Below are 13,603 nucleotides of genomic sequence, written 5' to 3' on the forward strand. Positions count from 1 at the left end.
CTCTGTGTCACTTATCCTTTGTGAACCTATTCCAGGAAAAGGGAAAAGAAGGAAAACCCGTTTGCTGTTCTCTGTCGCATTGGGCTGGGCAGCTGGCCAGAATTCGAAATTTCCCGGAAATTTCGTGCTAATCTGTGGGTTCTCTTTTTCTGCTCCTACATTTTCGATCAGAATTTTCTTGAGTGCTATCAGTGAAGTTGGTAGTTTTGACCTGCCGGGGGATCTGATAGAACTAACGCATTGTTTTTCTTATTTTTGAAACTCATGTTTTCTTCTTTATGATGGCTTCCATTAAGAGAAAAAGAATCGTATTAACCATACAGGAAAAATATGATATTGTAACGAGACTAGAATCTGGTGAAGCTGTTACAAAACTTGCGAAAGAGTTTCACGTTGGTGTGTCAACCGTGAGCGAAATGAAAAGAAACTCGGAAAAAATTAAAAAGTGTTTTGCTGAGTTTGATATCACGAAAGGTGCCAAATTCCTAAAAACAATGAAATTAGCCGATCATACAGATTTAGATGCGACTTTGTACAAATGGTTTGTGCAGAAAAGATGTAAAGGAATACCCCTATCTGGACCAATGATTCAAGAAAAAGCTTTGATTCTCAACTCGAAGCTTGGTGGTTCTGATGACTTCAAAGCCAATAGTGGCTGGTTAGAGGAATTCAAAATTCGCCATGGTATAAGGCAACTCAATATCGAGGGGGAAAAATTGTCTGGAAATGTCGCAGCAGTTGATTCATTTGTTGCAAAGATTGAAGATTTGATAAAGAGATGAGAATTTATCCCCAGATCAAATTTACAACTGCGATGAAACCGGACTGTATTGGAAGGCCCTTCCTGAAAAAACTTTAGCTGCAGTAAATGAAACTTCTGCTCCCGTAAGGAAACGAATGAAAGATAGGGTCACTGTTTTAGCCTGCTCCAACGCATCGGGTTCCCACAAGCTTGAACTAGCTGTTGTTGGGAAAAGTAAGAATCCGAGATGTTTTAAGAATGTAAACAGATCTGCTCTTCCTGTATACTATTTAAATCAAAAAAATGCTTAGATGGATTCCAATTTGTTTTCCAAGTGGTTTTTTGATATTTTCGTGCCTGCAGTGAAATCTTGGCAAGAAAAAAAAACATTTGAATGGAGCGCTTCTGTTATTCGACAACTGTCCAGCTCATCCAGAACATAACTCTTTAAAATCTGGTAACATCCGGTGTTTATTTTTGCCCCCCAATACAACATCTCTGCTGCAGCCTATGGATCAGGGAGTCTTAGAATCTTTAAAACGACGTTACCGAAAGCAGTTTATCAGAAAATTACTTTTTGAAGGAGATTCTGAATCTGGTGCAGTTTCAATAGTTGAGTTTTGGAAAAATATCGACATCAAAGACTGCATTTATATGATTAGTGACGCGTGGGAATCTTTGCCGCAATCGACACTAAGACGAAGTTGGAGAAAACTTTTGCCGAATTTTTCAAGTGGCACAGATGAAAATGCTACTGACATTGCGAAAGATATTCTTACTGAGTTTTTAAGCGTTTTCAGCACAATGAAAGGCTTTGAAAATTGTGGTGATAGAGAAATTACAGATTGGTTGAATTGTGACATGGAAGATGCAGGCTTGCAGTTGCTCAATGATGAGGACTTAATAGCAGAAGTCCGGAATTCTCCAAAAGAAGATGATCATGATGATGAAAATGATTCTGGAACAAATAAGATAAGTAACAATGATGCATTTGAGAGTTTTGCAAAAGGTCTTGCTTGGTTGAAACAACAGGAACAGTGTGATTCCTCTGAACTCATGATTTTAAGAAAACTTCGGGATAGAGCTGCACGGCAAAGGACGGCGAAATTGCACCAGATGAAACTTCCATTTAAACCATTGTAAATTTTGTTCCAGAAATAAATTAATTTTCATTTATTATTTTAATTTCTTCAACAGTAAAAATAGCCATAACAGTTGAACGACGACTCTACATATTAAACTAGATGATTATAGATGAATTCTCGATTATCCGAAGTTTTCGATTATCCGAAGTAGGTTCGGTCCCAATTACTTCGGATAATCGAGGTTCTACTGTAATTGGAAAAAAAAAAATTCATGTTTTTGAAAATATACCTTTAAAATTTCAAACTTTTTCGTTATGGATACCCACCGTGAAATGCGCTATGGTATTTAAAGATATATCTTAATATACTGTAATTTTTTTTTTCAGCAACATGACATGGACTACATGAGGTCACATTTTAACAAGACATTTTATTAACACGCACCATCATTTGCATTCTTTCAAGGAGTTAAGTTGCAGAAAATATTTGAATGATTGCATCCCCACTGAAATTTAATTTTTTTTTAAATTTGAGAAAGGAAGTGAAAAAGTGATGAAAGTGTAACATTGTTGTGTGCAGAAGAGAACGTAGGATACTCCAAGACCAGGTCCAAGCTCGCTTTTTGTTGTTTTCAGTGATGGTGTGAAACATCACACATATTGAAACTTGTGACGCAGAAGGTTACATTTGCCGTGGGAAGATCCAATCCCTTTCATGTTGTTGAAACAAACTTGTACAACAAGACCAGGTCAAAGCTCGCATTTTGTTTTGTTTTCAGTGATGGTGTGAAACATCACACATATTGAAACTTGTGACGCAGAAGGTTACATTTGCCGTGGGAAGATCCAATCCCTTTCATGTTGTTGAAACAAACTTGTGCAACAAGACCAGGTCGAAGCTTGCTTTTTGTTTTGTTTTCAGTGATGGTGTGAAACATCGCACATATTGAAACTTGTGACGCAGAAGGTTACATTTGCCGTGGGAAGATCCAATCCTTTTCATGTTGTTGAAACAATCTTGTACAACAAGACCAGGTCAAAGCTCGCTTTTTGTTTTGTTTTCAGTGATGGTGTGAAACATCACACATATTGAAAGTTGTGATGCAGAAGGTTACATTTGCCATGGGAAGATCCGATCCCTTTCATGTTGTTGAAACAAACTTGTGCAACAAGACCAGGTCAAAGCTTGCTTTTTGTTTTGTTTTCAGTGATGGTGTGAAACATCACACATATTGAAACTTGTGACGCAGAAGGTTACATTTGCCGTGGGAAGATCCAATCCCTTTCATGTTGTTGAAACAAACTTGTGCAACAAGACCAGGTCAAAGCTTGCTTTTTGTTTTGTTTTCAGTGATGGTGTGAAACATCGCACATATTGAAACTTGTGACGCAGAAGGTTACATTTGCCGTGGGAAGATCCAATCCCTTTCATGTTGTTGAAACAAACTTGTGCAACAAGACCAGGTCAAAGCTTGCTTTTTGTTTTGTTTTCAGTGATGGTGTGAAACATCACACATATTGAAACTTGTGACGCAGAAGGTTACATTTGCCGTGGGAAGATCCAATCCCTTTCATGCTGTTGAAACAAACTTGTGCAACAAGACCAGGTCAAAGCTTGCTTTTTGTTTTGTTTTCAGTGATGGTGTGAAACATCGCACATATTGAAACTTGTGACGCAGAAGGTTACATTTGCCGTGGGAAGATCCAATCCCTTTCATGTTGTTGAAACAAACTTGTGCAACAAGACCAGGTCAAAGCTTGCTTTTTGTTTTGTTTTCAGTGATGGTGTGAAACATCGCACATATTGAAACTTGTGACGCAGAAGGTTACATTTGCCGTGGGAAGATCCAATCCCTTTCATGTTGTTGAAACAAACTTGTGCAACAAGACCAGGTCAAAGCTTGCTTTTTGTTTTGTTTTCAGTGATGGTGTGAAACATCGCACATATTGAAACTTGTGACGCAGAAGGTTACATTTGCCGTGGGAAGATCCAATCCCTTTCATGTTGTTGAAACAAACTTGTGCAACAAGACCAGGTCAAAGCTTGCTTTTTGTTTTGTTTTCAGTGATGGTGTGAAACATCGCACATATTGAAACTTGTGACGCAGAAGGTTACATTTGCCGTGGGAAGATCCAATCCCTTTCATGTTGTTGAAACAAACTTGTGCAACAAGACCAGGTCAAAGCTTGCTTTTTGTTTTGTTTTCAGTGATGGTGTGAAACATCGCACATATTGAAACTTGTGACGCAGAAGGTTACATTTGCCGTGGGAAGATCCAATCCCTTTCATGTTGTTGAAACAAACTTGTGCAACAAGACCAGGTCAAAGCTTGCTTTTTGTTTTGTTTTCAGTGATGGTGTGAAACATCACACATATTGAAACTTGTGACGCAGAAGGTTACATTTGCCGTGGGAAGATCCAATCCCTTTCATGTTGTTGAAACAAACTTGTGCAACAAGACCAGGTCAAAGCTTGCTTTTTGTTTTGTTTTCAGTGATGGTGTGAAACATCGCACATATTGAAACTTGTGACGCAGAAGGTTACATTTGCCGTGGGAAGATCCAATCCTTTTCATGTTGTTGAAACAATCTTGTACAACAAGACCAGGTCAAAGCTCGCTTTTTGTTTTGTTTTCAGTGATGGTGTGAAACATCACACATATTGAAAGTTGTGATGCAGAAGGTTACATTTGCCATGGGAAGATCCGATCCCTTTCATGTTGTTGAAACAAACTTGTGCAACAAGACCAGGTCAAAGCTTGCTTTTTGTTTTGTTTTCAGTGATGGTGTGAAACATCACACATATTGAAACTTGTGACGCAGAAGGTTACATTTGCCGTGGGAAGATCCAATCCCTTTCATGTTGTTGAAACAAACTTGTGCAACAAGACCAGGTCAAAGCTTGCTTTTTGTTTTGTTTTCAGTGATGGTGTGAAACATCACACATATTGAAACTTGTGACGCAGAAGGTTACATTTGCCGTGGGAAGATCCAATCCTTTTCATGTTGTTGAAACAAACTTGTGCAACAAGACCAGGTCAAAGCTTGCTTTTTGTTTTGTTTTCAGTGATGGTGTGAAACATCACACATATTGAAACTTGTGACGCAGAAGGTTACATTTGCCGTGGGAAGATCCAATCCTTTTCATGTTGTTGAAACAAACTTGTGCAACAAGACCAGGTCAAAGCTCGCTTTTTGTTTTGTTTTCAGTGATGGTGTGAAACATCACACATATTGAAACTTGTGACGCAGAAGGTTACATTTGCCGTGGGAAGATCCAATCCCTTTCATGTTGTTGAAACAAACTTGTTCGTTGTTCTCCTTTATGAATGATATTTATCAGCTAAAAGTTCAAATGAAGTTAAAGCGTATCTGCCTTTTGCAAGGACGTGCTTGATTAATGTTTTATTTCACCGATGGTGTATGTATGCTTTTCAAAGTTCTTCACAGTTGAATGAACCGGTGATACATTGAAGAAAGCGACATTTTCACAAGTTGTCCTTTTCCCTTACTTTCTCCTTGCCTAAAAAACGAGTTTAGTTAAACAGACGCTCGATACCATTCCTCGCTTATGCTAATCGAAAGATGACAAATCTACTGTTTGATAAGAAATCTCGTTTTTCATCAGTAAAGCAATCTACGTTGGTTTGATTTATAAACCTTAAATCAATGAAATCCATCATCTCGGAGTAAGGAAAAGTCATTTCTGAGTGATAACTCTTCTAGTGCATTTTCGGAAGTTTCGAACCTAGTGTGGAAATTTGTATGACGGAAATCCACATTTGGATCTGTATTTGTAAAAGTATCTTTTGTTTCATAAGAAATTCTTTTTTCATTAGTAAAACAATCTACAGTGGTTTGATTTATAAACCTTAAATCAATGAAATTCTTCATCCCTGAGTAAGGGATTGTCATTTCTGAGTGATAACTCTTCTAGTGCATTTTCGGAAGTTTCGAACCTGTTTGGAAGTGTGGAAATTCGTGTGACGGAAATCCACATTTGGATCTGTATTTGTAAAAGCATCTTTTGTCACTTCCTGTCTAAACAGACATGAGTGTTAACACTAGCACAAAGTCCTATCCATGTGAAAGTTGCTCAAAAACATTTCCTCTGCCTTCCAAGTTAAAGAGACATATCAGGACCCACACTGGTGAAAAGCCGTTTTCGTGTGAATCGTGTTCACGCACGTTTTCTGAATCTTACAGCTTAATGAGACACAAGAGAATCCACACTTTAGAAAAACCGTTTCGTTGTGATTCTTGTCCGAAGGCATTTTCTCACATTCAAAGCTTACAGACACATAAGAGAGTCCACACCGGAGAAAAACCCTTTTTTTGTAAATATTGTCCAATAATGTTTTCTAATGTTTCAGCCGTAAGGAATCATTTGCTGACCCACTCTGGCGAAAAACCATTTGCATGTGACATATGTTCGAAGAGATTCAGGGCACCTTCAACCCTAAAGGTACACTTTAGAATACACACCGGCGAAAAGCCCTATTCTTGTGAGTTTTGTACAAAGTCCTTTTCCGACCTTCCGGGTTTAAAGAGACATGGCAGTGTCCATGCTGGTGAAAAGGCTTTCCAATGTGATGTCTGTTTGAAGGAATTTACTCAGTCTGCAAGGTTAAAAGCTCACAAGCGAGCCCATACCGGCGAAAAGCCATATTTGTGTGAATTCTGTTCAGAGTCATTTCATGACGCTCGACGTCTCAGAGTGCATTTGGAGACCCATATTAGCACAAAACTGTTTTCGTGTGAGTATTGTTCGAAGGCATTTGCGTCCGATTCAGACTTGGAGAAACATATGCGGCTTCATACTGGCGAGAAAATATATTCTTGTGATCGTTGCTCGAAAACATTCTATAGGTCTCGGAACTTGAAACTACATTCCAGAATTCATACTGGAGATAAACCATATTCTTGCCATCAATGTTCAAAAGCATTTTTCACAACTTCCTCGCTGAAAGCTCATGTGAGGACCCATACCGGCGAAAAACCTTATTCTTGTGAGTTTTGCTCGCTCGCATTTTCTGATCCGTCAAGTTATAAAAGGCATTTGAGGTTGCATACTGGTGAAAAGCCATTTAGCTGTGAATATTGTTCGAAGAAATTTTCTAGCGGTAGTGCCTTGAAGAGGCATATACGTGTCCATACTGGCGAAAAGCCATATTTGTGTGAACGTTGTCCAAAAACGTTTGCTCAAGCTCAGCACCTGAGGAGTCACATGATATCCCATACTGGTGAAAAGCCACATGCGTGTCAATTTTGCCCAAAGGCATTTGCTCATGCTAAGAGTTTGAAGCAACATATGGTAACCCATACCGGCGAATCACCCCATTTCTGTGAGTATTGTTTAAAGGCATTTTCTAGAGCTTCGATATTGAACGCACACATGAAGACCCACTCTGCTGAAAAGTCGTTTACAGGTGAATTTTGTTCAGAGGCATTTTCTGTTGCTTCGGACTTGAAGAAACATATAAATAACCATTCTGTCGAAATAAAGAATTCGTGTGAGCAAGAACTGATTGCCGAACAGTTCGACTAGATCGTGGCCTGTGCCCCCTACTTTTAGTTTTCTTCACATAGCTAAACTTGTTTGAATTCCAACATTAGAAAATTTTCCATTAAAAGCATTTAAATGGACAGTAACTGAAACGAAGCACATTCACCACTCAAGCTAAGTTATACAAGCGAGTGAGAAAGCAATACGAGATTTATCTCTGTGAGCATTTTTCCAGCCATGTATTTTCTCTGTAACACTTTTATTTATGAAATAAAAGCAAAAACTGTAAATGATTATCTGTTTTTTGAGGTTTCCAACATCACATATGACTATGATAGCAAAAAATTCACTTCTTGCTCTTAGGAAAATATTCAATGTTTTGTATAAGGATATTAGAGTTCCTAAAGTTTTTAAAACAGGTGGTTCATGACGCAGAGTGCGCCATTTAAATTTTTAGGGGGGTTCAAGGGGTATTCTTGCTTTAAGGGGACGTCCTCACAATTTTTAGGAGGGGGGCTCGCGCAAAGGGGGGGGGGGGTAGGGTGCCCCTGGTTTAAGACATCTTCTCTTAGAACTTCAATGCTACAGTTTCTGCAATGAGCCAAGACCCCTATTTAGCAAAAGCAATAGTGCCCTCCCTTCCCGGTCGGCACTATTGTTTAGCTATTATTATCAGAATAAATTGTTGTAATAAATAGAATAACCTTGACCATTGGCTGTTCTATGAAAAATTTCGCACTTAGCTAGAAATGCTTGTTTCAAGAGTGATGTCACCACCCCTTCACACTGTTACAAAGCCCCTCTAACCCAAAAAGTGCCACCAAAAGTTCAGACTGAAAACCTTCTTTTAAAACACCTTCCCTAAAAAAAATTCAATACTGTAGTCTCCACCGTAGTCCCCTCGTTAGCATCCCTGCTTTAGCTATTATTTTCAATGAATTGTTAAAATATTTATTGGGCTGAGTGGGAAAATTTTAGCTAGCCGAAGTGTCCCAAGTGTGTAAGTAGTTCCTCCCCTCACTCCCGGTTTGCAATTTTTTCCGAGCCCTCCCCCCCCCAAAAGCAACCCCCATTATTCTACTAAAATCCTTTTAAAACAAATTCTCAAAACTATTCCCTATTTCTCGCTTTTTTTTAAATCGTAAAATCAATTCTAAAATTAGTAACTTTTTATTGTATAAGGAATTTTAAAATCCAAACAGCCTATTTTGACACTATGTTATTTTCTTTTGCTGGAATAGTTCAAAAGCAGTTTTAAGAAGGAAATAAGAGACGCTCAGCTATTCAAAAAACCGCTTTTAACAAATTTTACAATCCGGTTTCAATTTCATTTTTTTTTCTCAGGAACGATAACTCACACCGGTTAGTTTTATAAAATATATGGCCGAATAAAGAAAAATGCGAAAGTATAATCTCTAACAAACTAGTTCTAAGAAACATCGCTTTAAAAGCCTCTAAATTCATTAAAGAGAAGTGATGTAATGTTAATGTGGCTTTGAAAAATAAACACCCGTGCAACAAATAGAAATTGTTCAAGAATTTTTGTTTTAAGTTGAACAGTTTAATTAAAAAAAAAAAAAAAAACTGGAATTTTTAACTGCGAAATTCGCGTTTGATCGCAGATTGAAGACGAGACTGAATTGTAAGAATAGCGTGCTCCCTGAGCGCAGCGCCATCTGTTATTTTTCTTAGAAATGCCTCACTTTTTATCCTTCGAACGGCACACTACTCTTTCTAGGCACAGTAACAGAACTAAAAAGTTTGGGGTTTTAAACTATTGTTTTAAATTAGGCGTATGTAATGTCACGTTTCGGGAGAGATTACCGTATTTTGGCGGAATTAACCTAACATTAATGATAATAATGTAATAAAGGACATGTTTTACTTATTTTTACTTTTATTGTGTTGTTATTTTTTTTCTTTTGTAATGTGTAGTCACCCGTATAACACTTTTGCAGTCAAAATTCAAGTCAAACTAATTTTTTTAAGTGAATTATTATTATTAATGTATTCTTTAATTAATTAAATTTTAAATATATTTATACATATTTAAGATTTTTAATTAAAATACATATTTTTAATTACTTTAATTAATTTAATTAAATTATTAATGTATTCTTTAAGGTCGATCTGTGCTTAGTTTTTTTTTTTCAATTTGTTTTCCGTCTATGTAGGCAGTTCAAGTATTTTGATTAAGAAAGCGTTTCTGATGCCTAGTGTAGAGTCCGTACCGTTTTGTAGAGAATGAAGCTAAATTTATAAAAATGATTTTGCAAAAAAGGCAAAATTCAATAATTGTGAAACTTATTTTAGAATATTGTAACATTGTATGGGATTCTACAAGATGTTCATTCAGGGCCGTAATCAGACTTTTGTTTCGGAGGAAGTTTTACCAAACACATTTTTTGAACCATTTACATCGTCTATTATATTTAGTCTCATGTGATTCAATTGATTCTTGTTACAATAGATTATCTAAATGGAAGGAGGGGATGGTCTTACAAAATGCCGTATTGTTACATAATTAATTAATTTCTCATGAACTACCATAAACACATTATGAGTTTGTACAAGTTTTCAGTCATACTAATTTCATTTCTCAAATAAAATTGAAATTATAATAATAACAACAATATTATTTTTGTCACTAAAATATAAGTGAATAAAATAAATAATGGAAAGCATTTCTTTAGATGAAAAATTTCGGAAGGGTTTGAACCCTGTGAACCACCCCCTTGCATACGGCCCTGTGTTCATTAAGGTCATAAAAATGTAACAAGATTTTTGACGTAATTGATGTTGACAATAATTCGACAGGTTCAATAATCTTCATTTTCGCAACCTATTATCTATGTTAGAGAAAAGTTGTCATTTTATCCATCCCAAGTATCAATTTTTGCTTGAAAAAAAAAGATTAAATTGAATTTTGACCTCTTGAATTCAAATTATGTTTTTCGCAATCACGAGTGTGTGTGTATGTAGGCGTGTGTGTTTGTGTGTGAAGGGTGTGTGTGTGTGAAGGGTATGTGTGTTTGTGTGTAGGCTTGTGTGTTTGTATCTATGTGCAGGCATGAATGTGTGGGTAGTTGTGTGTAGGTGTGAGTGGGGGGGGGTATGTGTGTGCAGGCATATGTGTTTGTGTCTGTGTGCAGGCATGAATGTGTGGGTAGTTGTGTGCATGTGATTGTGTAGGTGTGTGATGTATGTGTGTAGGTGTATGTATGTATGTGTTTGTGTGTGTGTGTGTAGGTGTATATATGTATATGTGTGTAGGTGCGTGTCTGTATGCATGTAAGTGTAGGATATTGACAAAACCTGGAGACGATTTTCGCTATAGGAGCAGCATTGTGAGGAGCCGGTCGACGGTGATGCTGCAGAGGGTGCTGGCGGGAAAATTAAATGATAGGATATCAAAACAGTCAAATAAAAGCAATAAGCAATCGCGATTGCTCAAAAAACACAACGTAAAGTTTGCAAAAAATAATTATTTTTCCAAGTTGTGACTGCTATTTCATATATCGTATGAAGTAAATAAGCAAAAAAAAGAACATTTATATCTTATAATGTGCCTTCAAGCTTTTAACAAGTTTTGTTACGGACACCCCTATTTCGCAAATGCCGTGAAATGCCCCATATTTAAGGATGTTTCTTCAGGGGTCTGTCCAGGATTTTTTACAATGTCCGTTTTTTGTGAAAAATAAAATAATTTTGTGAAAAATCAATTATTTTTGTGAAAAATCAAATAATTAAAAAAAAAATCTTGTAAAAACGAAAGTTCAGACTCTTGAGATGGTGGAAACTGCATCATTGACACTTAAAGTTGAGTGTTTTCTCTCTTTTCTGTTGAGAATATCATTCTTGAGTGTTTTTCTAGTATTTGGGAAGAGGGGGGAGGCATCGCTCCCTGGGAGATGGGCACCCCTCAAGTATCAATATTTATCTACCATTCTACATCATGTTAAATTATACTAGAAATGTTTTTTGTATAGTATTTAAAATAACTGTAAGAAAAAAAATTAGGCAGGGGTTCAGCATTTAACTTTTTAATCCAAGACACTGTTTAAGAGCAGAGTTTCGTTCAAACCTTATAAACTCCGTGATTTTCAGAAAAATAAAAAAATTTTTTTATTTGTTTACCTCTTAACTAAGCGTACTAAACATCAAAAATTCGAAAAATCAGATTTCCACAGCGGATGCAAAGAGATTGCAATCCTCAAAGTGAAGGAATCAAAAGTATAAAAACGGCTTGTAAAATAAATATTTTTGATAAAATTACTTTTGAATTGCATTTTAGAGTCCTATGATAAACATATCATTAATATCTGGACACTGTTGAAGCAAAAATAAATAAATAAATAAATAAAAAATAAACCATCGATTCAGCATTTTAATTATTGACTCATAAAAGAAAATGGAATTCCCCTTTAAAAACTTGAAATAAGCTTTGTTACAAAAATAAAGAGACTTTTCATTTATTTGCATCTTAATAAAGCGAAGTTAGCTTGAAAAAAAAGAATAGAATATGATTCTCATATCGGATGTAAAAAGATTGCGTTTTTCAAAATGTAGGCATCTATAGAAAAAATAACGATGAATAAAAGTATATTTAAAGTTAATTATCCTTTTTAGTATCGAAAAACCAAACCCATATAACTTTCTTCCAAAATAACAGTTTAACATCGCACTACCAGACACTAAGTGGCGATAAGTTTGAATTTTGTAACCCTATCTGAAGCGATCACATCCGCCCCACCCATACTATCCTTTGCAGTTCTAAATTCATTTCGCTGTATATTATTGATGATTAAATCATGAATGGGGAGAAAAGTGCTGACTACGCCTATTCAGAGAATGTTGACGCTTTTCCAAAGAAGTTTACAACAACACCGCTGCATAAAACAAACAAGTAAAATTATAAACCAAACTGACTTTCACTGTTAATTTCTTTCCAAGAAACCAATAACAGGCATTATATTTATTTGGCGGTAGTAATTATTTATAGCTTGCAGGAGCATCACAAGAGTGCCGATTTTTTTTTTCTTTTGCAAAATTAGCTGATTTTGTATAAGTTGATTCCTCTAATTTAACTATAAATATGCTGTATTATTTTAATTTGCGATTTGCTCTTTCAATAAACAATTTATGAAAGATCCATTTTTGTTTACCAGAATTTTGTGAAGGGTCCGTTTTGGTTGATCGGATTTTTGTGAGTTGCCCGTTTTGGTTGATCGGATTTTTGTGAAGGGTCCGTTAACGGACCCAAAATTTGCTCTGGCCAGACCCCTGTTCTTAATGTACTGTAATTTCTTTTGCAGCAATATTCTGGACCACATGACGCCTCATTTTAACAAGACATTAAATTAACACGCACCTTCATTTGCATCCCTTCAAGGAGTTAAGTTGCAGAAAATATTTCGATGATAGCGACCCAACTGAATCGTTCTTAACTTTTTAAGTTTGAAGGACTTCAAAAAGTGATGAAAGCATAAGATTTCAGTGTGCAGAAGAAAACGTGGACTACAGCAAGACCAGAACCAAGCTGTCTTTTGGTAATGTGTTCAATGATGGTACGATCATTGGAACTTGTGAAGAAGAAGGTTACATTTGCCGAGGGAAGATCCACTCCCGTCCATGTTGTTGAAACAAACTTTTTCATTGATCTTCTTTGTGCGTAATATTTGTCAGCTAAACGTTCAAAAGGAGAGGAAGTGAAACTGCCATTAGCAAATACGTGTTTGAACAAGGTTATTTTTCTCCGATATTTTGTGTAACTTTTTTCATAACTTCTTCATTATTGAACAAACTGGTGTTAAACGGAAGAAAGTAAGTTTTTCTTTACTTTTTCCTTGCATAAAAAATATAGGTTTAAATAAACAGACATTGCTAGTTGGAAAAACTCGATGCCTTTCATGACTTATTGCTAATTGAAAAATGGCAAAGCTTATCCTGATTTGAAAACTCTCTTTTCATCTGTAAAACATGTTGGTTTCATTTACTAAAAAGAAAAGACAAAATAAATAAATCCGTTATGCATGAATTACAAAAAGTCGTCTCTGAATGAAAGCTCCTCAAGTACAGCTTCAGAAGTTTCGAACTTCATGTGAAAATTTTACTCTACGTAAATTCTCGTTTGGGTTAATATTCGTTCAAGCATTTTCTGTCGCCTCCCTTCTGAACGGACATGAATGTTAATGCTAGCAAAAAGTCTTATCCATGTGAACAAGGACACAACAAGACCTCTCTTTTCGCAGTATCTTCAGTGATGGCGTGA

At 36.2% G+C, this 13,603-nt stretch overlaps 1 protein-coding gene across 1 annotated transcript in view; it reads left to right on the forward strand.

Moving 5' to 3' along the window:
• Positions 1-13,603, forward strand: part of LOC129232833 (zinc finger protein 883-like) — a 34,061-nt gene extending 20,458 nt beyond the window's left edge. Inside the window, exons 2-6 of the mRNA XM_054866933.1 lie at positions 552-684; positions 797-976; positions 1,554-1,718; positions 5,876-6,163; positions 13,584-13,603. Of these exons, the coding sequence (XP_054722908.1) occupies positions 552-684; positions 797-976; positions 1,554-1,718; positions 5,876-6,163; positions 13,584-13,603 (786 nt within the window). The remainder of the gene's footprint in view (positions 1-551; positions 685-796; positions 977-1,553; positions 1,719-5,875; positions 6,164-13,583) is intronic.

This window comes from Uloborus diversus, unplaced genomic scaffold (assembly GCF_026930045.1).
Source record: "Uloborus diversus isolate 005 unplaced genomic scaffold, Udiv.v.3.1 scaffold_14, whole genome shotgun sequence".
In the NCBI taxonomy this organism is placed as follows: domain Eukaryota; kingdom Metazoa; phylum Arthropoda; class Arachnida; order Araneae; family Uloboridae; genus Uloborus; species Uloborus diversus.